A 24,792-nucleotide genomic window follows, 5' to 3' on the forward strand; every position below is an offset into this window, starting at 1 on the left:
CTGCACGGATGGAGGGAGGGATGCTTTACAGGCGGTAAACAGGAAAAGAGACAAGCTCAAGCTGCATGGATCTAGTTTCAAGTCAGATGAGTGAGGCAATATCACTGGCGCTGCATCATCCCGCTCGTCGATCTGCTACTGCAATTTGCGACGCTGGTCTCCGAGGCACGCGAGCGATATATTTCATCTTCTTGTACTTCCACTTCCACTTGCATTGATATTAGAGGTCCAATAGTATCACGCTCAGTATTGCGGCACTGAAAGTCCGTAAGTGACCATCACTAATCGACAAAGCTCTCCTGCATTTTGTTAGACTTGTTTCTGATGATCAGTGTCTTTCCTGCAGTTGGCAGACTAGACCAGATGATTACGCGGTGTGAGTTATGATTATCGTATTCACATGAAGAAGTGTTGCTGTATCAAATTCCTGCCACTCATTGGTCGAATCGTATGTATCAAGCTCAAGTCAAGCTCTCTTCTCGCACTCCACTCTCGCACCAATCTCACACATACCTCCCCACAAACAGCCCAAATCCACACACGTATATCTCCATAATTGTATTAGCATCGCTCACCCCACTAGAGCCATCACAAGTTCCAACTTCAACCCAAACCTCAAGCTCATCACCGATATCACATCCCATCTCCTCAACCTAGCCCCCCCAAGATACGCCATGTCCGATAGACCCTCACACCGAGGCGGCCGCGGTGGCCAAGGATCGCATCCCCGAGGTGGACGCGGAGGCGGTCGTGGAGGAGGCGGCGCGGGAGGCGCGCAGCAGGAGCGCGAGAGACCCAAGAAGGAGAACATTCTCGACTTGGGCAAGTATATGGACAAGCAGATCACTGTCAAGTTTAACGGTGGTCGCGAGGGTATGTTTGTTCGAGTTGCGTGCGAGTGAAGCCGAATCACTAACTTCTGATTCAGTCAAGGGCACATTGAAGGGCTATGATGCTCTCATGAACCTGGTACTAGATGATGTACATGAGGTTGTTCGAGGTATGAAGCGCGACTCCTACAAACCATCTCCTGATCCATATTCTGTTCGTTCCTGGCTGGGTACTCGCAACTAACACGATGACTACAGACGACGAAGGAAACGACTCGACTCGATCCCTCGGCCTCGTAGTTGTTCGAGGTACCCTCCTTGTTCTCGTTAGCCCAGTCGACGGCAGCGAAGAGATTGCCAACCCTTTTGTGCAAGCCGAGGATGATTGAGGAGTCAACTGTTATCAAGCTGGAAACGAATATTACGACAAAGGCAAACAACAAAACGTCCGACCTGGAGCTGGTTACCATATAAACGGCCGTGTCAAGGCTGGGCTAAATCCAAAAAAAAAAAACCGAGCGACACAAATAGATCGCCAGCTACTAGCATGGCAATTTTGGTTTATGTATGGGCATCAAAAGCAGCATTTCACGAAAACCCCTGGCTCCAAACGTGAAATCATCACGTCAGCCGCCACTTCATAGAATATTGTAATGAATGAAGGCAATATATCATATTGAAAAGGCAAATAAGTTGTTTCTGTCTCGCTATCTCATCTCGCTCTGCTTCAAAACCACCACTAACCTCTTCCATATACACACGCAGTCTAAACATCATCAGTCATGGCAAACCATCCTGACCCTGTAGATTGCATCCAATGTCCTAATCCCCATCGCGTTATATGACACAACTAGAAATCTTCTGACAATATTGCCAGTCATGAGTGCCTGAGTGATCCAAGGCGATGCCCTTATAAGTACCCAAGTTGTCGTGATTGTCTGAGAGACTGTTCTCAAAAATCGGTGCTCTTTGTTTTTCTGGTCCTATCGTTCTCATGTTCATCTCCTTCTTGATAGCCGGGGTTTCTGTGTTGTCCTGAGGACTCGGTCCTTCTTGTAAGCCGTCGTTTGATCCCTCCCCAAGCAATGGCGAAGGCTTGCTTGGGCCTGCCTGTGCGTTGCGTACTGGTTTCTTCTCAAAGCCTCGGTGTGACTCGCCGGGAAACCCCAGTGAATGGTCTGATTCGCTTTGAGACCTTGCTCTCTCCTGATAAGTTTGTTCCCTTGGAAAATATTCTGTTGCTCTATAAGACTTTGGCCTCGTGGGAATAGAAAATGCACGAGACTGGCTGGGCCAATACCCGCCGATCTACCATCAAATCCAGTCCCATACTGTCTTCCTCGCCCTGAGCATGGCTTTTTCTAAAATCCTGGCGGTGGCCGAGGCCTTTTACCGTGTTTGTCTGAAACTTGCCACGAGCTAGGTTGTTGTTCCTGCTGGGACTAAAAGCTTCGACCTGATTTGCTCGCCTTGACAAGTTCTCCGTAGGAATTCGCCAGCATCTTCTTAAGCTCCTTGTAGCTGACGAGGAAGCTGGTCTGTTCGTCTCGACTGGTAAGACAAACCCTCTCCTCCGTCCCGATATCTAGTTTGCTCATGCAGCGAAGCATGTGTCCCATATCCAGAACTGGATTGCCGTTGCTGTCCACTTGATGGAAAACGTAGTCTCTGAAGAGTTTGAGCATATACCGCTCACCATTTTCGGACCAATTCTGATCGCCGTTGAAGTCATATCGCTCGTTGACAGTCGCGAGCTTCATCATCAGTCTGGCAACCCTGCCGTTCTCCACCTCCCGCATGACGTCGGCGCGGGCCTTGTCGTAGGCTTGAAGATTTTGGTCAAACGTGGATGTGATACGACCAGCAATTCCGCGTACGAATTCCTCGATGCCTTTCTGTGCTGGTGGTTGCTGAGGGGTGAGGAGCCACAGCACAGTATCCCTCAGTTCGACTGAATATACCCTCGACAATTGTTCCAACGACATGTTAAAATTAGTAAGATGGATTGGCAGAGTGTTAGTCGTTAGACAGAGCAATAACCGGCCGAATTGAATGAAGTCTTCTTGCTGAAGCTCTTGAATGGATCGATGAGCATCATATTGAACAACGTCCAAGATAGAGCATGCGCTGAGACGGATGCGGCCCTTGTCTGTAAGAATAATTTTGCTAGGGTCGATGCACCGTGCTGCCAAATTGACCGAATGGATAGCCTGGAGCGCATTGGCAATCTGTGAAATGTATCCCCATAGGACGTTCTCTGCAATGGGTGTTTTAGCTTGGAAACGTGTACCATGGGTACTGCTTGGGGTCAAGTGAGCCTCAACAAGTGTTTTGGAGAGGGGGAAATAGTTTTGTACAAAGATGAGTGAGCTGTCCCCGAAGGCGCGGGTGGTAAACGCATCGATGATAGAAACCACGCTGCCATTATTGATGCGTCGCCACTCTTTGACAAGCCTGATGGCATTCTCGTTGGTGAGCCTGTAGCCTTCTAATCGCCTGAGACAGTAAGTGTGACCCGACTTGGTTTGAGTAGCTTTGTAGACCCAGCTCGGATAGCCGAAGATATTGGCATTTTTCCGATGGGTCGTATCCAAGGGCACCAAGTTGTGGTAATTGTCGAGTTGCGGCAACTGCGAGTTGGGGAGAACTTGGCCAGTTGCTTCAAGCTTATTGACAATCTCAATTCGATCTTTCTCGGCCAGGAAAAAGTCGTGAGGAACACGATGATATGGCATCAAATCATCTCGACGTGGCCCAGCGGGGAAGTATAAGTGATGTTGCAGAGGCTGAACAGGAGCAGCGAACGCATTCTGTGCTGGGAAGTACCCTGGCCCATGGCCACCGAGAGCTCCCGGATCTTCGGCATAAGGATTGTACTGAGGAGTAGTAATGCCTTGATTCATAGTAGGCACAGTGAAGGGGTCATAAGACATCCCGCCATCTTGGCCGGAGCCATTTGCGGAAGTAGTCTATCTAATCAGCGAAGAGTCTCGACATTGGTAGTGACAGTCATACCGTGCTGTTCACGTCAAAGTTAGGGGTAAATTCGCGGACAGTTGCAGGATTGAAGACGCTGCTGTCGCCGTCTTGGGGTCCAACGGGGGTGGCGGCTTTACAAACATTTTGTCAGTTGACTGACACAAGACTGAGGGTACTTATGGGGACATACAGCCTAAGCCACGTGGTGTAAAAGCTGGAGCGCTGGCAGCTTGTGAAGAGAAAGTAGCCTTTTTACTTCCAACGCTAGCGGGCGTGAAAGATGGCGATTCAACGTTGAGTGCTTTCTTGGATCTGGATTCATCATCATTAGCCATCTTGGAGGTCCGGAATCGCAGTGTCAGTTGCTGAATACGGAGTATCAGCTCGCTCAGAGTCAACTTGAATATGAAAGAGCGTGGTATATTTGGAAATGATATGTCTGAAGTAGCGATGCAGTATCATGAGTTGCTGATACATGGGAGCGTTGTGTTTTGGAAGAGTTGAAGTAAAGTTGGCGAGGCAAGGCAAGTCATTAGTGATGAGGAAGTATCGGCCGATGAGCGGAGAGGTCATGCGACATACGGTCCTTCCTGCTGCAGCATTGAAGTCTCCCGTCTACAGAGAAAAAGTATGCAACCAGTGTATACAATGGTCACTTGTAAGCCTCATTGACAAACTCACCATAAACCGACAGGGTGAGGCTTTCGTGGCTGAAGTGTGTAACTTTATAAGCCAAGCGAAGTCGGATCGAATTTGGGTACTGCGAACTGTCGCATCATGGGTCCATCCATCCCGAAAACAACAAATAAACAAAACAAAAGTTTGAGTAACCTACAAGTCTGAATTGGAGTTATTTTTGTTCTGATCGTGGCTAAAGGCGCAGCCTTGGTCCTCGTATCGACAATGGCCATAAATGAGTACGTTTCGGCATAGTGTATCTTTATTCTCTGGGAGAGCGCAGGTCAGCGTTCATGTTGGAGTTGATTTGATGGTGGGGTGTGTCGTATCGTGGGATGGAAGGGCAAACGAACCGCGTCCTTTGGGTCTTGGGGACCCGACTTGGCGTCGTAGATCGGCCGTTTGATATCGCGAAGTCGCCATGGTCAGTTATATAGTGTTGAAGGTAGTGCAGCCCGCTTGGCTGTGTTTACGACGTCTGAAAGAGGAGGACGTTAGCAAGCTGCCGACTGAAAAACGACCTTGTGCAGAAAACAATTCCCACAGGACCTAGGCCGAATACTGACAAAAACAGCACCTACTTGACTCTGGCAAGCATTTCCCATTGTTCAATTGATCGAGGCGAGCGGCCGCCCATGGAGTAACGAGACGAACGGCGGGGTCCAGAGGCTGGCCGTCGCAGACCAGCTTGAACAGTGATTAAAGCGCGGGAAGCCAACGACCGTGTTCGAGGGGGAACAAGGCGCGGGCCGTCGCCTCTTGTAGCGGGAGCAAGCAAAGTCTTGCGAGGTCGGGAGGAGAGGTGAGGTTGAGGTAAGGTATGGAGGAGTTGAACGAGTGGTTGGATTAGGTGCGGATGTGGATGTGGGCGGTGGGGGGGGCAGTTTTGGTGGACGGACTAGACACTTCAGTTGGGTTGGGTGAACAAGCCTGCAGTGTCGCAAGCCTACCCGTAGCAAAGCAATGCGCTTAATCGTAGTATCTTTTCTACTATTTTGTATGGAAATATACTTATACATGTGTCTCCACGGCATGACGCCAAACCTGAAGCCAGTTCGTTGTTCCCAAGACACCAATAATATCATTGTCCCGAAGAATAGCCCACCCCAAAATGGGTTTAATCTGACTTTTGATAAGCAAGCCCGCCCACTTTAGCTCTGACGCGCTTGATGCCATCATTCGTCAACCTCATCTCTAGCTCTCTTCTTTCGATATCACATACAAGAGATACTTCAATAAAGTCCAATTCAAACTTCTTATTATCTCTGTTTGCCTGAAGCTTTTAATTTTCCTACACACTCTTTTATTCATTTATATACAGCGAAGCCGGAATCTTCCATCCACTTATTTACGAATGCTCAATGTATTGGATCTTATAAAACCGTGGGGTTACACCACAAGCGAAACGTAGACCGCATTCACTCTTCGTTCCCGCACATTTGAACTCGGTTTCTTTCCCCTCTTGTTGCTATTCACCTGAGATACATTCTTCGAACCCTGCAAAAAGAGCAGTGTGGATGATATAGGTTGACAAAATGGCTGAAGGCGATATGGACTTGGGACAACTGTCCACTACTCAGCAGGAGGCTCTTGATCAATATACACAAGTGACCAACCAAGAGATCAGCGAAGCTATTCCGCTTCTCCGACGCTCCGAATGGAATGTTCAGGTATCAAACTCGCTTCTTTGCTCCTTTTCATGCTTCTAACGATGCATCATAGATTGCAATCGCCAAGTTCTTCGACGGCGAAGTTGCAGACCCAGTAGCTGCAGCACAACAAGAAATACCCCGAGCGACAGCGCGGCACGAAAACCTACAAGAGAGCCTTTTTGATGAGGCAATTCGTGCCCCTCGAGCTTCACCACGACAGCGCACCGATCTAGCTCCAAGAATCGTGCCTCAGAACCCTGTCACAAATCGAACACCATGGTTGCTGGGTCTGCTCCTCACACCCTTTAGCTTAGGCTGGAGAGCTGCCTCGACTCTGTTTCGGACTTTGATCTATGCGCTGTCTTTCTTGCCCGCCCCGATTCGGCCACGGGCTGTTACGAGCAGAATCTCGACAGGCTTCAGAGGCACCAATGGTCGCCGACCTCTCATGCCTCGAGACACCGCCTCGAGATTCAAGCGAGAGTTCGAAGAGGAGTATGGAGAGAACGAATTGCCCTTTTTCGAGGGCGGTGTCGCTCAGGCGCATGATCAAGCCAAGAAGGACCTCAAGTTTATGCTTGTGGTATTGATGTCGCCTGAGCACGATGATACCGAGTCTTTCGTAAAAGAGACTTTACTAGCACCAGAAGTGGTGAACTTCATCAAAGATCCTTCCAACAACATAATTCTGTGGGGCGGAAACGTCTTGGATTCCGAGGCATATCAGGTGGCTCAGGAGTATATCTGCACCAAGTTTCCCTTCTCGGCACTGGTTTGCCTTACACCAAAGGAGGGCAGTACACGAATGGGGATCGTCAAGAGACTAGTTGGACCCATGCCTCCCTCCACTTACCTATCAGAGCTTCGAGCAGCTATCGAAAAGTACGGCGCAGATCTTGATGGAGTACGCGCAGAGCGAACAGCCCAGGAAGTAACGAGAAATCTACGAACTGAGCAAGACTCGGCCTACGAACGGTCGCTAGCTATTGACCGAGAACGCGCACGCCAGAAGAGAGAAGCAGCGGCGGCCGCAGCAGCAGCAGAGAAGCGCGCGCAAGAAGAAGCAGAGGCAGCAAAGAGACTCGAAGAGAAGCGCGAGCAATGGATTGCTTGGAGAGCTACAACTATTGTGCCTGAGCCACCAACCAGCGATAAGAGCGTGGTACGAGTCGCACTCAAGATGCCCGAGGAATCGGGTATCGGCCGAATTGTGCGGCGGTTCCCCCAAGATGCCTCCCTGGAGGACCTGTATGCCTTTGTGGAGTGCTACAGTGTTCTCAAAGAGGAGGGTGCAGCGGGTGCTGAGAAGCCGGGGGAGTACGAGCACGAGTACAAGTTCCGAATCGCCTCCATTCTCCCCAGAACGGTGTACGAGCCTAGCACAACAGTGACGATGGGGGAGAAGATTGGACGGTCAGGAAATCTGATTGTGGAGGACATATCACCGGATTCGGAAGATGAGTCGGACGACGAAGGTGATGACGAAGACTAGGAGGCGGAGGGTGGTCAGTCAGTAGCTAGCGCCAAGAGGTCATGGCCAGCGATCGTCTGTTATGGAGACTTTTCATGGCGGTCAAGAGCTGTACTGTTATATAATGAAGAATAGATACGACTTTGACTACAAGAGGGTGTCGTGGGAGCATGTGTTGGAGGCCTGGGTGACAGGAAACGGTGTCGCTTATCAGATGCTCGCTTGTAGGCTACACCAGCGCAAAGAAAACTGCCGAGAGGTTTGAGCGTCTGTCGGACTTATACAACCTGAAGTCCGCAGCAATTTAACGAATACAGCGAGACCCCTGCCAACCTCACGGTGTATGCGATCTCTGAGTGTCAGATTCTTAGACAAGCATGATCTTAGTAGATGAAGCTTACGTAGTTCAAGCTTATAACTTGACACATTCTACCACTCACTTTTAACGGCGTTTACTGTATGTTAAAGGGTGCACTATAACAGTCTCTCCAGCTTTCAAACTTCGGGCCGCGTGTTAGAGATCCAGAAGAACGGCTACCAATGTGGAGATAGCGCGGATCTTCACCTTTTAGATGAACACTCCGCATATTGAAATGCCACGCGTTCTTGTTTGTCCGTCTCTCTCTTAAACGGATGTACGTTAGTGAGAAGAGGTCCGGCAAATTTCATGACAAAGCCCAGAGTGAAGCCAAGACACGATGCCAATGCTAATGCTAAGGGTAATGCTAATGTCATGTGTTACGGCGGCGATAGAGAGGGGTTGATTGCGTAGGGTGATGAGGCTGTGCAACGGCGGCCGCTTTACAGTTGGGTTAAGGTAGTTATATTTGTTGATAATTAGGCCATTGTCTAGAGCTTTATGTTTATTTGATGCGTAAATTGATATCTTCTCTTTCCTCGCGCCTCAGCTTTTTTGCCTATCGCAAGATTGCTCTATTTCGACCTTGTAGGACCCTGCAAATCCCAGCCCAGAGAGTGGGTGACGCACGGGGCTGTATTAGCGGGAGGCGCATCACGGACCCTTAACAACTCCGAACTTTGAATATCGACGAGACCAAACAAGAAAGGAACAAGTACAGTTACAGTTACAGAAGAGTTACGGGTAAACAGCAAATCACTGGACAATCAGTGTTTAATTGTTGCTTTGTCATCATCTATTATACTACAGCACTCGAATCAAAAGCAATTTTATCCTCAACTTCAAACCAGTCCAAAAGGATCAATACCCTTGCTACTCCCAGACAACGGCGCCAATCATTCGACGCTCGCTCCAACATCGTCAGCTCCGAGAGGCAGAAACGTACCAAGACCAACCAACATCACCGTTCGCTTCTGAAACCGTGATAGTAATTGCATTGGATCCTCGGCGCCTTCCCATTTGAGCCTTAATTTCCCTAGATCTTCAACTTTTCGAGTCACAACTTGACCTCAACAACTTTGTTATTCCTCATCAACCAAACACCGCTATAACTCTAGGCATCATCTCGCCTCCTGTTCGAAGAAACCCCCCGATTCCTCCACCCCTAGAGTCGCCCGCTGTGGCGCGAGCTTCCAACACAGCCATGAAGTCCATGAAGGGTCTTGGTATGAGCAAGGTGCTCGGTAGCATCAGAAGAAAAGCCAGCAATGTCTCCAATCGTACGTGTTCTCATGCGCGCTGCCTTGCGATCAACCTCTTTGGTTTCGGGCAGCCCAAAATAAACACAGCACACGTCCAGAGCTGACAATTCATAGGAGCATCTGACGGACCCTCCGGAACTTCACCTTCAGGCACGACACCAGCCGGAACACCCGAGGCTACAGCTCACAACAGCGTGGTATGTCCCTATATTATCGCGCATCCTGCGAAACCGTCCGTGTCGTCCGTCTGGCCATCGCTGACCAGAGCCTAGAAAGCATTTTGCGAGTCTGGAGGAAAGTCCAAGGTATGTTTTACAGTCGCCCCCTCACATGTCATGCCTCAGCTAATCTTGTGCGAAACAGCAAGACGAAGTTCTCTTTCTACCTCCCATCGTCGATGCCGCCGAATCCTCCCCAGCCGCTGCCGCAGAATGCGCGCGCCTGATCCGCAAGTACCTGTCCAAAGAGTACTTTTCAAAGCCATCATGGCAGTACAACGCAATCATGCTCTTGCGCATCTTGACCGACAACCCCGGCGCGACTTTTACGCGGAACCTAGACCAAAAGTTCGTCGATACTGCGCGAGGACTCCTCAAGGCTGTACGAGACCCCAGCGTGCGCCAGATCTTTATGGAAACACTCGATGATTTCCAGCACACCAAGGCGTACGACGAAAACTTGACTTTGCTCACTTCAATGTGGCAAAAGGAGAAGGAACAAGCTTATAAGAACTTTGGTGTATGTGCACATGATTCGGGTTGGGACCTTTCATACTAACGAGCTGCCGCAGGGACCGCAGCAACCCATGATGTCGCCAGGCGGTTATAACACCCCTCCTCCAAACCCACACTCGCAGAATTACTTTGCGAGACACCACACGAACAAGCGCTTGCCTGACCCCATTGAGCTGGCTAGCCGACTCGAAGAAGCCCGAACATCAGCTAAGCTCCTGGAGCAGGTTGTCATGAATACGCCTCCCGGCGAGATTCTCGACAACGAGCTTATCAAGGAGTTTGCTGATCGATGCTCAAGCGCATCCCGCAGTATCCAAGGCTACATGACGTCCGAGAATCCCACTCCTGATAACGACACGATGGAGAATCTCATCGACACCAATGAGCAGCTGCAAACTGCGCTCAACCAGCACAAGCGAGCTGTCCTGAGTGCCCGAAAACAATTGGGTTTGAACGAACGATCCGACTCACAGTCGCCCAGTTTGACCCCTCAAATTCAGCCTCAGCAGCAGTCAGAGTCTCAACCTGAGACCAACGGCAACAATCACTACTTCAACAACGGATCTGGGTCAGGTTCCGGCAAGGGTAAAGAGACGCATTCTTACCCACCACCTCCAGGTCCTCCACACCAGACTGGTGAGGGAAGTTCGAACCGACCCTACGAAGAGTCCGCCGAGAACCCCTTTGCAGACCCTCAGCCAGGCAATTCTTCCTCGGTCCAACCACCATCCAACACAGCGACTCAGTACTCCGAACACGAACGCCTTGCATACGAGCCCTTCCATCCTGGCTTCAAACCCACGGAAAGTTATCTGGGCCGACAAGACAGCGCCGTTGGTAAGGTCCACATGCACGGTGCTGGAGCTTCAACACCATCAGCCCAGCCGCCCGCACAGCAACGACTCGACGAAGTCTCCGACGACGATGACATCTACGATGCGCCAAGTGGACCACCTCCCAAGAGCAAGGAGCCTATATACCGGTACTAGAGGCGATGTTAGGAATGGAGAAATGCGCACGATGATTGCTGTCTATAATCCAAGCGCCGCAGTTTACTGGAATTACTAGAATGTGCTGCGTTGCTTCAGCTTGAGATGTCAACGGCCTGGGTCGAGTAACCCCAAATTTGTGAGGAATGGACTCTTTTGGAAAGGTGGAATTGTGTTTCTGGATCGACATTCTTGTGTTATCGTCCATGCATGAAATAGTTTGGCGCGGCGAAAGGGCAGATTCCCATAGCGTTCTTTACTTGTTGTACCTATCGTATCGTTAATTGCGTCAAGGCAAGGGCATCAATACCCGTTCTCAGCCCTTAGGACGACTTGTTCTTGATCCTATGTCTCGGTCAGTGTTTGAAGTTGAGGTGGAATTTATCACCTTCCCTCATCAAGTTCCAATATGATATGTATTTGAGAACTGTCGCTATTAGGACGACAAAGAGACAGGACATGTTTCAACCCGAAGCATCTCCGAGATCGAAAAGGTCGCGGTACCCAAAGGTCAATTCGCAAATTCAAGAGGTATCCAATCGTGCCACGTTCCCCTCAGCCGGTTCGGAATTGGTTATAGCAAAGTGTGGTTACTTTCACGAACGCTGCGTGGCCCATGATCCACCAGGTCGGAGCCTTGGAACCTGCTGACATCAAGTATCGACGTCGGGCAGACAGATCTAGAGTCATGCATGCCTGTTTAGGGTTCACTGCAGATGCAAATCTCAGGTTTATGGTCTCGAGTCTCGGACTCGACAGCGTGGCTAAGGTATCTCTTGCTTGTCGTTACAGTAACACAAACATAACCGAGACATGAGAGACAGCAGACAACGGTTGTTCATCCACACTGGTTCGTAACCCTGTGTGGAAACACATTGAAACGGCGCGATGCAACGTAAAATGGTGAAACCGTTGAAAGCGCGCATCTTGAAGCACTGAATCTCGGTACGCGGTACCTAGGCGTAAATACCCCAGGATCGCTGACTGGGAACTTGAAAGGATTCTATGATTGCCGTTCCGGGCACTGCGACTAATCAGTTGATGTAACCATGAGCAGCGTTTACCGAGCCAGTCGCATTTTACGACGACCTGACCACAATCACCCCATGTGAAGGCCCATGCTCAATTGCTCCCAATTATCTGCAATAGGCAGTTGGCATATTTACGAGGTGACAATATGCATTGCCCGTCACTATCATCACTGCGTGAATGTCGAGAAGGTCAAGACCGTTGTCATCAGATCATGTCGGCTATCCTTGATATGAACTGGAGGGAAATGGATGAGAAGTCGTTGGGTTGCACTGCAGGTAGCAGGCTCCGTTGACTTGATTTCGAAGATACAGATGACGCCGTACATGGCTATCGAGGAAGCATGGACGGAATCTTTGACATTCTTGTTCCACTGCTTCACCGTCTAGTTTGGGCCTGGTCTGCCCCGCCTTCTGAGGACACACGAGATGTAGGAACATAACGTTGCTGCGATGTAATATTGAAGTTGCAGCTGGAAGCTGATGAGACGTGCAAGGATACTCGGAAAGTGGATGCACCGAAATGGATTCGAGATTGACAACTCCCGGTGGATGAAGAACGATCGTAAAGCAGACCTCAGGAGATTACCAAACAAATCCAGGGATAAGATGCGACAGGTCAGTTGTAGAGATGTTAAAATGAAGTTTGGGCCTTAACAGACTGGGGGCTGTTATAAGTAAACGGGAAAGCTCACAATAAAAAGCAATCACCTGTCAAAACCCATGCTTCCTTCCAGAAAAGCACAGCAACAAATCTTAATTGCAAGGAAGGCACCAGCCATGCCGACACAGGATCCGGAAGGAAGCAAGGACTGCTGGGTAAACAATACCTTACATGGGAAGGTCTCACATGACAGCTGCCATTTTCCGTTGAGCTACGGAGTAAGCAAGCAAATTTCATACTCAAACCGACAACTTGCATTGCATTTGACGGCATGCTTGAAGCTGATATCACCACAGCGGCCGGGATCTAGGGTCGGTGAGCCGCCAACAAGCCAAGCCATTGGGATCCATCGCTAAATCCAAGAAAGGAAATGCTTGCTTCGACGTTAAATCAACCTATAGCGTTGGAGTCAAGGCCAACAAAGCCTCGAGCACAACACGATATCTCAAGCGACAACAAATCTTCATGTGGCTTTTCCTGCTAGTGCATTGGCCGAGATCTCTGTCGACCCATCAACACTCGAGCCACCCAATGCAACGAGGTTAACATTGAACAGTCAAACAAGGGTCTCGGAAGAATGCGATTGAATGCTCAAGTTTCTTTTCTCCCCGCTGCGCGCCGCACCGTGGTCTGGGGCGTTTCAACATCTGCGATTGGTTCCAGACATTGAAACCATGAGGGGCCACCGTTCCCTTCAATTGGGTCCATTTCCCGATTCGGGGAACTCTTGCGAGAATATATCAGACCTTGACTTTTACTTCTCTGTACGACAATGGAAGCGGGAGGTGCCCGCACACGGCATCAATGTCACAGGCCATTCTATTCGATGGCTTGCGGTCTCCTATCTACTGCGATGAAGCTTGTTCTCTTATGGATAGAACCACATGGCTTGTTGCGTACGCAATCTTGCTCCGTTTCTCGTGTGTTTCTCCCGCCTCGGCACGACTCGATTCATCACAAGATACGGCATCATGTTCAACTTATTTCTTAAGCTGAGTCCCCGCCCAACGGCCGAGGTCGTTGGCATGGCTATCCTGGTTCGAAGACGAAGACGCTCTTTGGGCGTGATGATGCATCAAAGTTTCCCAAATTCTGATCGGCATTGGTCATCACTTCTTATTCTTCTCATAGAGACAACACCTCATGCGTAGCATCGCAAGAATCTCCTCCCTGTTCTGTACCTGATGTCGTTTTACACACCATGTCTCTGCTCTCTGTCCACTATTCGTCCCGTCTCCTTAGCTTCCTGTTCAAAGTCATAACAACGACAATAGCTGGCTTTGGCTTTAGCTCCATGCCTGCCTCTCATCTGTCACCTCCCGAACCTGGACTAGAATCCTTGTTTCTTCTTCGTCCACACTTCGCATCTGTCTACCTTTGCTTTCTTAGCCTCTCCACACAGGGGAACCCCGATCTTAATCGCTTCGGCGGCTCAGCCATCTCCACACATCCCTCCTGGTCTCTCCGCTTTTAGTTTGACTCTTTGGTCACTCAGTTGTCTCGAGATAGTCCAAGCTTCTGGCATTTGTCTGGCGTTTTCTTTCTTTCTGTGACATGACCATCACCATCTCTCGTTCACTTCCTAGTTAGGCATCTGTTGACTGTTCTCAACATTCTCTCACCGACAATGAATCTCGCTCATACATGACTCTCCTGCTCCTTGCTTGGGCAAAGGACATGCCCATACATAATCCTGGTGGATATCATTCCATCCCTCCCGTCTTTACTCTCATATCCTGGCAATTAACCCTGCTATGGTTCCGTCTTGCTGGAACCGCTCTGCTTTGGTGGACCATAACTCCATGTCGAGCGAGGATTGCTGTGCCGACGTTGATTCCCAACCCGCATGAGGCTTGCCCGTCTTCCATCCTTCGTTACTTTCGCCTCAACTAGTCTAGTGTCATCAAACAAAAAAGTAGAGTTTACGCCCGGCGGTCATTACCGGGCATCATCTTAGCTGGCCGACTTATACATAGTCGAAGCAGCGTCCTGCCCATCAGTTCTTGTTATTCACAAGTCCGAAACGATTTCTCCTTGCCAACATATTCTTTGGCCCATCTGCTCGGAGCCTGGCATCTTACCATGCTATCTATTACCGAGCTACTGGTTCCCGCACCCTCCATCACGCTATCGTACTCTGTACCACCAGCTCGGCCCTGCCTTTCACCCAGGTCATCGGAATCTTCTTATTGCATGGACACTTCGCACAAGGCTCCGACTTTGCCAGTTCTATCTTTGAATCGCCTTAGCTCGGAACTTCTGGCTCTTGTGTTCGAACAGGTATATCACACACTACAAACAATTTTACCAGAAGTATCTAATACTAAAAGCTACTTTTTAGCTTCGTGAAATAGACTCACCAACACTCACGTCTGTGCGTCTAGTCTCTAAGAGGTTCGATGCCATAGCTACACCGATCGCCTACCGATTCCTGACCTTGAACGAATCTCTCGTCGCACCAGATGCTGAACAACGCTATCCTAATGTCTCTCGGCACATCTCGCATCTCACAAATCATGTCACAATACGAAGCAACTTGGATCCCACAAGAATTACCGAAATATTATCTTGTATCGAGCGATTAAAGTCGGTTCGGTACTGGCACCCATCCTCGATTTCCTCGTTCTCTTGCTGATAGGTTCGACAACAGATGGCAATACATAGATGGCGACATTCCTGCAGAGGGTCTGTGGTCACCTTCGGAGCTCCGTCGCCTGCATAATTGCAACTCGAATAGCACCCAACTATACATCGAGGACCTCCCCCTGCGACGAGACTACAATGGCAATCCGTTGGACACTTTTACGAGATCGATTCCCTCAGAGCTGTTGGCGTCATTGAAGCTTGCCAATCCGATGCCGGTCCTGTCAACGAGGCTCAACTCGTTAAAGCAGCTTCTGGTCCAATCTCGACAGCTAAAAGCACTACGCTATGAAGATCGAGGTCAAGGCACGTGCTTCAAGTTCTCTCCTGGAGAACGAATGCCACCCATCGTCGACTTGATGCTACGGTCATACGACTGGAGCCATACAGCTGAGGATGTTCAGAAACATTGGGATTTCTCCAAAATACAGTCGCTCGAGTTGATTTCTGTGCCCATCTTCAACTTTCTTCGCTCAGTGCCTTTCCGAGACTTCTCCGCGTTGCATACACTCCATGTGGAAGACTACAGTGCCCATCTGTCTGACAAGAGAGAAGATGCCACCATTGGGTTGAACTTGTTGGTGAAAGATCATATTGAGGCACTCGAGGTCTTGAACATCACTTGCCATACCCGATTGTTCCAGCTTGAATCTATTGCAGCACATCGAAAGTCGCTACAGGTGCTACGACTGAGGGACCACGTTGGGTTCTCAGAAGATGACCAGAAATGCCCAACCCTGGCACCCGTTGATTTAGCTCAATTGGGTCAACGGTTGAAGTTTGTTCACACTCTTGAACTTGACCTAGACACCAGACTATGCGATCCTACTACCTTTCTCAGGGCAATATGTGTCTTCCCAGCTGTGCACACGCTGACCTTACACGTCCAGACCATAATCCACCCTCTAGAACAGGTATCTCCAGGAATCGACCGTGATCGAGAGGCTGCGATGCAAACCTTCAAACTACTTGTGCAGGAGAAGGAGAGACTCAGCTCACATACGCCTTGGAAGCGTATCGTGCTCAATGTCGGAGGTTGGAAGCGAGTCATGGTGCGACGGCTGGGTGATGTATGGCGAAGAAGGAACGAGATGGGCATTTACGCGGAAAGATGCTTTGTCTATGAACGAGATGCCCGCGACGAAAATGTCACAGTACGCGAAGAGGTCTGCGTTGAGAACACAAGTCGGGGAGGAAGCCCAAGCCCTTGATGGTATCACCATGACGACAGCGAAACTACCCATCGATGCTCTCACCGAAACGCCATCCACGTTGCAACGCCTCGCTACCAGTTACATATACACATGCACATCGGCAAGGACATTATATTAGAAGAAGCATCACATCAACATGCGTCTATTGGGCCAGACGCCCGGAAATATAACGAAGAAACGACTTGATGAGCATAACACATAAACATAATATACTTATTACATATTTCGCCCATATTTCGAGTTTCACTCCCCAACCCGTGTCATATTCTCTATCATTCGAGTCTACACGCTTTACGCTACCTCAATGGCAACCAGCCTTTGCCTGACGCCACTGAAACTGACGTATAAATCTCAATAATATCCCCAAGTTCCTCTCTGAGCACGCAACAGATCATACAGACACTCTGGTGGTCAGAGTCCATGTGTCACTTATCAATGTTCTCTCTCGCATCCTCAGATATGTGTCCTACTGCCTGCCCTCAAGCAGCATGGGCATCTATCGCCCAGTAATCTGAGACGCTCTGAGTTGCAAGCAGAGGTCACAAGTTTATCGTGCATCGAGGGCTGCCACTTTATTCTGCTCCTCCAGTACCACCGCCTCAAACAGTGTTTCAAGCAGAGGACTTAAGCCAGCCTTGAGGACATGATAGCTCAAATGATGGTCAAACAAGACTCAAATAACATGTTAATTGAGCTCCGACCTGTCGAGAGACCTTCATTTAGTGAGGTCCGAATTCAGCACAGAGCCCTTTCCTTCTTTAGCGCCAGCTACCATCTGTCATCTGTAATATTGTCTTACTAGCTCATGGCCAGCGTTTACGCGGCATTAAGCATGATACCAATATATACAGTTATCTGTAACATACAATGAAACAGGCCAATGTTTCGTGATGTATACACTCGATTTTATTTCTCGAAAGACATCTTTCTTGTGTTTACTTACCCCCAGAGACAGTCGATACCTTTTCAATCCTTAGACCCCTCTGGGCATCTTTCACCATTCAGCAGGCGTCGAACGTAACCGCGAGCGAAGAGACAGGTACCGGAGTACCATTCACCCGGAGGTCGTTCAGGGAAAGAGGCTTCACTTTCAGCTGCGATGGCCCACCGAGTTCAAAGCATGTCAGCGGCCCCTCAGCACACCAGACTATTATATCCCTTGCAGTGTTCGCACAGCAAATGTCACGCATCCAAAAGATAAGAAACCTTCGTCACTAGTCACGAGATCGTGTCAGATAGTTACAGCGGGCTGTGTAGTCTTCAACTGAAGTTCATCGGCTCCCTTTCGCACTATCGATTCGATCTTGTCATCGATGCTTCATGACTGGATAACCAATACTTGCCTATCTTAGATAGAGTATATTACATTGTCGGGAACGTCGCGAATCTCCATCTCGGTCGAGACCTTCACGGGAGAGTTGACCAAGCTATTCATGAGCGACACGCCACCGGTATGCCCATGAATCGGGATATCCGACAGACTTAAATAGATCAAGAGGCTATCACTAGGTTACTGATGAGCTAATGACTCACTACAAGCCTTATGGTCTGTATGGGAGTCTGTTCTCTTGACTCGTTTCTATTTTGAGGGTCTCGTCGGGCCCATCGTATCCAGCCCAGCCACGGGGAGGCTAAACGGCCAAACCCGAAGCCAGAGCGATAATCACTTTAGCTTGCATTGATGCGGGAACTTGAAGGACGCGCCCAATAGGTTCATCCACCTTGGGTCTCGATCTTGACAACAGTGGAATCGCAACACCAAGCCCATAGACGGTTTCTCTAGAGCCAAAGTTAAGTGCACCCTTGCTTCATCCCATCTTGCATGACGCCCTAAAAGCCACCCCTGTCATATGTTGGTTCCATCCCTTCTTTACCCGCGCGGGCCTTCCCGTCCCTTCTCTTCAGCCAACAAACCCCATCATGACATGTCGTGATACCTCATGGGTCCAGATACCAAGATCCCTCAACTTTGCCTAGCCACCAAACTCGTAAAAAGAAGACGGACTCTGGCCGGTTTCTCATTGAAGTGAAAGGCGCCAGGCGTCTTCTTTTCCCCTCACACAGTGTGGAGCGTGCTGTTGTGTCTCCGGGTCTCCGGCCCGGCCGCATTAGTCCTCTTAAGGCGACGAGTGTCGCCCAAGCGAGACGTACGAAAGTGGAAACCAGAATAGCTGTAGACATGGGCAATGAATCGAGAGAAAGGTGAGCTCCAAGGTTCAGTATCAGCAACCGATGCGCTGGGCCGGTGAAAACAAGTTAAAGGGCACCAAATGGTTGATCTGAGGCCCTATAGGGAATTTGGCCGACGGGCGGGGAGCAAGGAACGAGTCAGAAGAATCAAACAAAGATATAGAGGCTTTTGGTCGACAAAAGCTTGTCGACGATGATAAACAGTAGAGTGTCCAACGAAGGGGGCCATATAACAATCAGCTTTGCTGAAGGTGCCTGTAGGTTGCTTGTCTCGATCAGAGTTCGCATATTGCATAGCGACAGCCAGTATTAAAAGTCCATTGATGAAGCATATTAGCCGTGATAGCACTGCTAACAAGAAAGGCCAGCTGCAAGTATGGGGTCCGTGCTTATCAAAGTACTGTTGCATGGCTTGCATCAACAGTGAAACCATCGAGAGTTTTCAGACCATCTTGCCCTTGACCAGCTTCAACTACGAACATATGCAGCAGCAGCTTGGTAATGTCCAGTAGTCTCTGCAAGGCATGATCTCCTGGAGCTGATGGCAGGGTGCAACTCAGGACTTTTGTCTGCAAGCATATTATGCCTAAACCAGACCAAGACAGCGAGCCGACAACCACGACCAATTCAACACTTGTTGACTTCTCTTTCAAGTCGTGTAAATACAGATAGTAGGAGATTATTCGGAATAACCAAAATGTAGTGGCTCTTCATGCATTGCTCAATGCAGGGGAACGCCAACCAAAGTCTGGTACTGGTTACAGATTATAGCCCCTGGTCTTTCCAGCTAATATCCGACTGGAAATAACACGAGCTACAACCCAGCAAGGACAACATAACTAGGCGGCATTGCATTTCTCAGGTCGTGGCTGGAACACTGTTTCTTTCGTCCCCTTTATTCTATTGTATAATCGTTCGCCGCCGAGTCGGTCTCTCGGATCGAATCTGGGTTTGGTTTATCAAACAGTCGAATAGCCTGACTGCCAAAGCCAAGACTGTCTGGCCCCGTTAACAAGTCAAGCAGAAGTGAGCTGCCCGCTGGTTATAGATCGGCCCATTCTTCGAGGAAGGACTTGGACTTGGTGTCTCCTATCGTTACTGTACGAGGATGGAGTTCTGGTCAGCAGAAGTCTGAAAGATGGTAGCAATGGAAACCAAATGGTTCTTGTTTCGATGTCCAGTTTGGACTTGATCATCGTCGCCGAATGGCCACGCCTGATCAAGCACTTGTATCGCATCTTCTCGAGGCGACTTGTCATATTTTGACCAAGCTGACAACAAAGTGTCAACTTGCTGATTCGTGCTCCGAGACAAAGGAAGTCCTAGGTTGGCGGTTCCAGGCGCAAACACTCTTGCCTTGATTCCCAAGCTGGAAGAACCAAGTAGGTCACGCGGAGATCCAGGAAAGTCCTCTCCTCTCCCTCGTCTCGGTCCTCTTGCCTGAGAAGACCCTTCCCGGTTCCAGACAGTTGGATATCCATAAGCGTCAAGACCAGCCCGTGGCGTCAGAGTGGTTCCAGACGAAGCAGAATCCAACGTCCGGGCGCGGGCCTTGGATCCCTTTACCGCCCCTTCATCTCCACAACATCTCTGCTGATATGATCCTTCGTCGTCCGGATATAGAAAGAAGAGGGCCCCTGTTCGTCTCGTGATGGAAGACGGCATCGCCGGAGTTGCTGATAGGGCGAGTATTCGGTGGTGATGATGGAAACAGAAATCAATGGCCCAGAACGGAGTTTGCCGTGGGGTTCATCTTCCAGCTACACTTGTGCTGCTGTTTGCCTCTTCCAAGTTTGCAAAGATAACAGAAGCAGTAGAGTTCGATCCTTCCCGTTGTGATATGGAACCGTCCGTTATCCCGTGACGTCCCGTTGTCCGGAAGCGGGAAGTCAAGATCGGTAAACTCCTTCCCCTCTCCATCGCCATCGCCATCACCATCGCCGAACTCAGAAGGCAGGCAGCCAGGCAGAGTCACGACTACCTACGATGTCGGGGGGTTCTTCAGCTCCCGCCCCGTTTGGGTCGCCGTGGCCGTTCACGGAACCTCCGAAGCCATTCCCGTGCGCATCCGGATCCTTTCGTTCTCGGTCTCGGTTTGGAAAGAAAAGAAAAAGAAAAGGACGTCATTTGCATTCCAGTGCCTCTCGACCGCTCTTTACGAAGATTCGTTTTCGGCCAGATCTCGTCCTCCACGTAGTACAGAAACGTCCGCATGCGCCTCGTTCTCTCTCCGCCCCCGGGTCCCGACGAGCTGGGAGGAATACGCGAGCTGGGAGGCGATCCGGGTTTCCTGGTTCGCGGGGGGGGGGCCAAAGTTGCAGTGTGGGCAGCTGAAAATGCAGAGTTTTTTACTCTTCTGCTTTAACTCTATGCGTGGAAGAAGCTTAAACCGAGTTTGGTTTTCCCAGTCCAGAGTGTCGGGTATGGGCGTGTACGAAGTAGAGTTGTTGATCAGCTTTCGTTGGTGGTGACGAGGCAAAAACACCAAAGGGAGGTTATCGTCAGGCAGAGCCGCAACTGGCAAATTCCGCCTGCTGTAGCTGTAGCTCCGAGGTAGTATTTCCATACCTTACCCAGCTGAAAGCCACTTCTCTGAGAGACAAGAGATATTACCATGTCTCTTGATGTGCATTCCTGTTGCTGTAGACAACCCTGCAACATCTTCATCACGATCTTGTCCCGAGTGCCTGATGATCAAAGTAGATTGATGTCTGAGACATGATACTCGTACTGCGACCAAATGCATTTCTTGATCTCCCTCCATTCTTCAATGTCTCAAAGAATCGTCTCGTTCCGTCGGGACGGTCCATGGCGGTTTTGATCCACCGCAATCTCGTGGTTTGGCATGTACAGATAGCTTCATCTCTTGAACCCCCTTTTTTATGTCTCTGATTGTGTTTTTCGAGGCCACCCGCATTCCTTTGCGTGCATGCATTTCAAGAATGGATGTTTGTTTTTACATTGGCATTTCAGCGACATACCTGTTGCTTTCTACTGCATCAGTTCATGATGGATTACGGAGATTTAGTTCATGTCTGAGTCAAATGCCGCACAATCTGCCTGCCCTTTTGATTATCACAATCCTTTCGCTGTAGACAAACAGACCCATCATTGACTCTGAAACTTCGACACGACTTGAGACACAGAAACCTTATCAACATCAACTCGGCGAATACTTTTTTCAAGGCGGCATTCCCCAGCTTTTAGGGGAGTTTCTTTAGGGTGCCATAAACCCTATGACGGCAAACTCTACAGAAATAGCCTCATCAATCACGGTTTGACAGCAGCAGGCAACGTCTGGTCTGCCTTATCACAACAACTTGATCACATAACAGTCAGTAGACATAAACCTTGCCGTGTCAGAACTCGTGTCTCGGTGGCAATGGGTAGTCCAAGTCAAGTCGAGTCGAGTCAAGCCCAAGTCAGCTCAGCAAGGATTTACAGCACCAGCATCAGCACCAGCATCAGCATCAGCTCTAGACTCTCTTCCTGCTTGATCTTTACTGTTTGAATTACCAATATCTTGCCTCCCCGCTTTCTATGTTTTATTAGTCTCTCGCAGTCACAATCACAATCACAATCATATCACCAACGGCTTGCGAGGCTTCTCTTCTTCGAGACTAAGACAGACAATGACTTACACGCCCCCCTTTTTGGTACATACATCTACAGTCTACGGCTATTCCCTTGGCCGAACTCGCTTGACTCATTTCCACTTTTGCTCCCTTCTTTCCCAGCTCCTACGTACGTCCACGTCCAGTCAGTCTTTTCTTTGGGACTACGCCTAAGGGTCAAGCACAGTCCAAGCAAAACCTTGCCGCCTCATCAGATCACCGCTTCTCAGTCTGTCATTCAGTCAGTCACTCACTCACACGCCCCTCGAGTTTGTCCCCCTCTTGATCGCGGTGTCGGTCAATGGCCCCCCCTCCCCCTTGCTTAGCTACAGTGTCTATTCTATCCCCTATTCATGTCCAGATCCAGATCCTGATCCGTCCGTATCCCTAACCGTATGCATGCTCTTTCGGCAAGCCCTGCCCTGGCCCTAATCCCCTGCCGTTGGAGAGCATTTCCAGTAAGTGCCTACTTAGGCAGAGAACGTTGCGAACCGGGTCCCTGGAATTGTGATGCACCACGGCAGAAGGGATGTCATTACTACCCCTGGCTCTACCCACTGTAATATCAATCTTTCAATATTAGAGAAAGGCGAAAATGCCGCGTTTATTCAGCAAGACTGCGAACACCATGTCATCTGTATCGATTTATGGGAATCATCAATTTGGTCGACAAGATGAATGTTTCGTTTTATTCTTAGACGCGTTTGAGCTTAGACTTTTCAATATCAAGTAGAGTGACGTAGATTAGTAGTCCACCGCTCGGACCATTGTAAACCAGTGTCACGGCTATAATCGTCCGCTAATCTATCGAGTTTACGGCTCGTACCTGAGGCGAGAGTCTGATCTCGTCTCGTCTCGTGGCTCTTAGTCCCTCTGTAGACTCGTAGAGTGCCTGGTGGTGCAGGGACAGGCTCTGGTTGCTAGCAGAACAGTTACATCACCAACAAATAAAACTTCAGAGCTCAGACCAACAAATCAATTACAGGATCCAGCCAAGAATCTACTGCAATTGCCCATGTCTTGCTGACCACATCAGCCAAAGGTCATGTGCTCTTCCCGCCCTCACAGGTAGTGAACTGAGAGTGCTCAGACCAACATTCCATATGGAAGCCCTTATTTTTCAAACACAAGAAAAAGGATTGACAGGGGATGTCCTGGTCGAGAGGGTATGGGGCGGTGGGAATAGTCCGATGGAGGGAGGGGGGAAATAGGTAGTGTCTCTCAATATTTCTCGCCCTCCTCCTCCCCCCCCTTGACAAGGCACACATACGCTCACGCACAATCAGCTACTAATGAGACATTGCACGCCCTTGAACTTGACTTGAATTGGGTGATCAACACTAAAGTCAACGGTTTGATAGACAGCCGCAAAAAGCCTCCTCTCTAGTCTCTGCACTTAGCCTGCCGTAAGGTAGCTTCTTCTCCAGAAACTACTGTAACTAATCCATTACCCGTTGCATCTCAGCCAGCCATGGTCAGTCCACTACTGCACTGGACCACACTGTACTGTTGGTATGCATGCATGTATGCCGCAAGGCTGCATTTCAAGATGCAATTCATGACTGAGCCTGGTCTCTTACTCTTATTGTCTAGATAGCGGTCAATATCATCTCTAACCATGTGGATCGACTCTGTGTTTGTCTCTTCTCTCTGCTCTCTCTGTCTGCCTGCCCTGCCCTGCCCTACCTACCCCTCTCTGGGCATCCTCCAGTCTCTCGCCTACATCTTCTATCTCTTATCCCACCGCTCTTCCTAAACCAGACCAAGATAGCTAGACTGCTGATGGTCTGTCTCCATAACAAACAAAGAGCCGCCTGTGCAGTCCGCCCCCCCGCCATGCCATCCCTCCCATCCCATCCCATCCCCTTCCCTCTTCTTCTCTTCCCTTAAGCAATCGTCAATCGGCCAAAGTTAAACGCCGTTTCTGTCCCTTGGGCGAGCCTGGCCTCTGTCCAACTGTGCTGTGCTGCCCCTACAGTCCCCAAAACCTTACTACTGTAAACGCCTTTCCCGCTTCCGTCCCCCAAACCTCTCAGGTACATACAGTCTAACTGAATGAATGCCCATGTCGTACGCACGTATATCATCATCAAATTCAAATTGTTCTGCCTTACTGTGCCTACTCCCTCCCACTGAATACCCTTGTAAATCTCAACGGCATCTGCCGCGAATCCGCCGGGAGTCTTCGGGTGACACTCGATGACCTCGCATCCGTTGCTTGCCCACTCCCCTAACAAGACCGTTGTGTTCAGTTCATACTGTAGAAGCCCTCTCGCAGAGGCCTGTTCCCTGATCCCTAGCCTGCCTCTTTAGCTCAGTGTAGTACAGTGGTAATCAACCACTGATTCCAGACTCCGTCCCCCAGTTGGTAAATCCATGGGCTAGGTGCCTAGTAAGTATAGGTTGGTGATTTTAGTACATCGCATAAACCCATTCAGTACGGTCAGTGCCAACTCCAAGGCCATCTGCTGGTAGGTCCTTTGAAT

General features: G+C 49.6%; 7 protein-coding genes across 20 annotated transcripts; 5 read left to right on the forward strand and 2 right to left on the reverse strand.

The window, feature by feature from the left end:
* The first annotated feature begins 406 nt into the window (after nucleotides 1-406).
* FOIG_11955 (small nuclear ribonucleoprotein) lies at nucleotides 407-3,842 on the forward strand. 3 transcript variants are annotated; one of them, XM_031212640.1, is made up of 4 exons: nucleotides 424-448; nucleotides 584-873; nucleotides 929-1,000; nucleotides 1,089-1,687. In XM_031212640.1, the coding sequence occupies exons 2-4, from the start codon at nucleotides 675-677 to the stop codon at nucleotides 1,217-1,219; spliced, it is 402 nt and encodes a 133-aa protein (XP_031057518.1). In that variant the 5' UTR covers nucleotides 424-448; nucleotides 584-674; the 3' UTR covers nucleotides 1,220-1,687. The 3 variants fall into 3 exon arrangements, with proteins under 3 accessions (XP_031057517.1, XP_031057518.1, XP_031057519.1); XM_031212639.1 differs by having other exon boundaries at nucleotides 407-873; nucleotides 1,089-3,842; XM_031212641.1 differs by lacking the exon at nucleotides 424-448 and having other exon boundaries at nucleotides 618-873; nucleotides 929-1,519.
* Nucleotides 1,009-5,496, reverse strand: FOIG_11956 (uncharacterized protein). Of its 9 annotated transcripts, none has more exons than XM_031212642.1 (6): nucleotides 5,054-5,496; nucleotides 4,841-4,965; nucleotides 4,645-4,756; nucleotides 4,000-4,121; nucleotides 3,846-3,940; nucleotides 1,009-3,799 (listed from the first exon to the last, which is right to left on the reverse strand). In XM_031212642.1, exons 2-6 carry the CDS (start codon nucleotides 4,908-4,910, stop codon nucleotides 2,273-2,275), a joined length of 1,926 nt encoding a protein of 641 aa, XP_031057520.1. In that variant the 5' UTR covers nucleotides 4,911-4,965; nucleotides 5,054-5,496; the 3' UTR covers nucleotides 1,009-2,272. The 9 variants fall into 9 exon arrangements, with proteins under 9 accessions (XP_031057520.1, XP_031057526.1, XP_031057525.1 ...); XM_031212645.1 differs by having other exon boundaries at nucleotides 1,461-3,799; nucleotides 4,645-4,747; nucleotides 5,069-5,407; XM_031212644.1 differs by having other exon boundaries at nucleotides 1,461-3,799; nucleotides 4,645-4,747; nucleotides 5,054-5,407.
* Nucleotides 5,497-5,665: 169 nt separating this feature from the next.
* Nucleotides 5,666-7,933, forward strand: FOIG_11957 (uncharacterized protein). Its single transcript, XM_031212651.1, has 2 exons — nucleotides 5,666-6,157; nucleotides 6,210-7,933. Exons 1-2 carry the CDS (start codon nucleotides 6,023-6,025, stop codon nucleotides 7,629-7,631), a joined length of 1,557 nt encoding a protein of 518 aa, XP_031057529.1. The 5' UTR covers nucleotides 5,666-6,022; the 3' UTR covers nucleotides 7,632-7,933.
* A 538-nt stretch (nucleotides 7,934-8,471) lies between these two features.
* FOIG_11958 (uncharacterized protein) lies at nucleotides 8,472-11,741 on the forward strand. Of its 4 annotated transcripts, XM_031212652.1 has the most exons (5): nucleotides 8,472-9,248; nucleotides 9,345-9,427; nucleotides 9,503-9,535; nucleotides 9,594-9,968; nucleotides 10,021-11,741. In XM_031212652.1, exons 1-5 carry the CDS (start codon nucleotides 9,173-9,175, stop codon nucleotides 10,951-10,953), a joined length of 1,500 nt encoding a protein of 499 aa, XP_031057530.1. In that variant the 5' UTR covers nucleotides 8,472-9,172; the 3' UTR covers nucleotides 10,954-11,741. The 4 variants fall into 4 exon arrangements, with proteins under 4 accessions (XP_031057530.1, XP_031057532.1, XP_031057533.1 ...); XM_031212654.1 differs by having other exon boundaries at nucleotides 8,472-9,427; XM_031212655.1 differs by having other exon boundaries at nucleotides 9,345-9,535.
* Nucleotides 11,742-13,165: 1,424 nt separating this feature from the next.
* Nucleotides 13,166-17,249, forward strand: FOIG_11959 (uncharacterized protein). Its single transcript, XM_031212656.1, has 3 exons — nucleotides 13,166-14,925; nucleotides 14,987-15,240; nucleotides 15,296-17,249. Exons 1-3 carry the CDS (start codon nucleotides 14,728-14,730, stop codon nucleotides 16,497-16,499), a joined length of 1,656 nt encoding a protein of 551 aa, XP_031057534.1. The 5' UTR covers nucleotides 13,166-14,727; the 3' UTR covers nucleotides 16,500-17,249.
* A 499-nt stretch (nucleotides 17,250-17,748) lies between these two features.
* On the reverse strand, nucleotides 17,749-20,357 carry FOIG_11960 (uncharacterized protein; the record flags this gene model as incomplete). The annotated part of the gene is made up of 1 exon (XM_031212657.1): nucleotides 17,749-20,357. The coding sequence occupies one exon, from the start codon at nucleotides 20,355-20,357 to the stop codon at nucleotides 19,788-19,790; it is 570 nt and encodes a 189-aa protein (XP_031057535.1). The 3' UTR covers nucleotides 17,749-19,787.
* A 66-nt stretch (nucleotides 20,358-20,423) lies between these two features.
* On the forward strand, nucleotides 20,424-21,955 carry FOIG_11961 (uncharacterized protein). The gene has a single exon (XM_031212658.1). The coding sequence runs from the start codon at nucleotides 20,679-20,681 to the stop codon at nucleotides 21,024-21,026; it is 348 nt and encodes a 115-aa protein (XP_031057536.1). The 5' UTR covers nucleotides 20,424-20,678; the 3' UTR covers nucleotides 21,027-21,955.
* The last annotated feature ends 2,837 nt before the right edge of the window (nucleotides 21,956-24,792 follow it).

The sequence above is a fragment of the Fusarium odoratissimum genome (genome assembly GCF_000260195.1).
Source record: "Fusarium odoratissimum NRRL 54006 unplaced genomic scaffold supercont1.24, whole genome shotgun sequence".
NCBI classification, from domain to species: Eukaryota; Fungi; Ascomycota; class Sordariomycetes; order Hypocreales; family Nectriaceae; genus Fusarium; species Fusarium odoratissimum.

Bases quoted from the DNA above. Each gene is read 5' to 3' on its own strand.
- FOIG_11957 (XM_031212651.1), top strand. From the start codon at position 6,023: ATGGCTGAAGGCGATATGGACTTGGGACAACTGTCCACTACTCAGCAG. The intron at 6,158-6,209 runs GTATCAAACTCG...GATGCATCATAG, and splicing joins GCTCCGAATGGAATGTTCAG to ATTGCAATCGCCAAGTTCTT.
- FOIG_11959 (XM_031212656.1), top strand. From the start codon at position 14,728: ATGCTATCTATTACCGAGCTACTGGTTCCCGCACCCTCCATCACGCTA. The intron at 14,926-14,986 runs GTATATCACACA...GCTACTTTTTAG, and splicing joins TGGCTCTTGTGTTCGAACAG to CTTCGTGAAATAGACTCACC. The intron at 15,241-15,295 runs GTACTGGCACCC...GTTCGACAACAG, and splicing joins GAGCGATTAAAGTCGGTTCG to ATGGCAATACATAGATGGCG.
- FOIG_11955 (XM_031212639.1), top strand. From the start codon at position 675: ATGTCCGATAGACCCTCACACCGAGGCGGCCGCGGTGGCCAAGGATCG. The intron at 874-928 runs GTATGTTTGTTC...CTTCTGATTCAG, and splicing joins GTTTAACGGTGGTCGCGAGG to TCAAGGGCACATTGAAGGGC. The intron at 1,001-1,088 runs GTATGAAGCGCG...CGATGACTACAG, and splicing joins TGTACATGAGGTTGTTCGAG to ACGACGAAGGAAACGACTCG.
- FOIG_11956 (XM_031212642.1), bottom strand. From the start codon at position 4,910: ATGGCGACTTCGCGATATCAAACGGCCGATCTACGACGCCAAGTCGGG. The intron at 4,122-4,644 runs GTAGGTTACTCA...TGATGAATCCAG, and splicing joins AATAACTCCAATTCAGACTT to ATCCAAGAAAGCACTCAACG. The intron at 3,941-3,999 runs GTATGTCCCCAT...ATGTTTGTAAAG, and splicing joins TACACCACGTGGCTTAGGCT to CCGCCACCCCCGTTGGACCC.
- FOIG_11958 (XM_031212652.1), top strand. From the start codon at position 9,173: ATGAAGTCCATGAAGGGTCTTGGTATGAGCAAGGTGCTCGGTAGCATC. The intron at 9,249-9,344 runs GTACGTGTTCTC...GACAATTCATAG, and splicing joins AGCCAGCAATGTCTCCAATC to GAGCATCTGACGGACCCTCC. The intron at 9,428-9,502 runs GTATGTCCCTAT...ACCAGAGCCTAG, and splicing joins CTACAGCTCACAACAGCGTG to AAAGCATTTTGCGAGTCTGG.
- FOIG_11961 (XM_031212658.1), top strand. From the start codon at position 20,679: ATGTCGGGGGGTTCTTCAGCTCCCGCCCCGTTTGGGTCGCCGTGGCCG.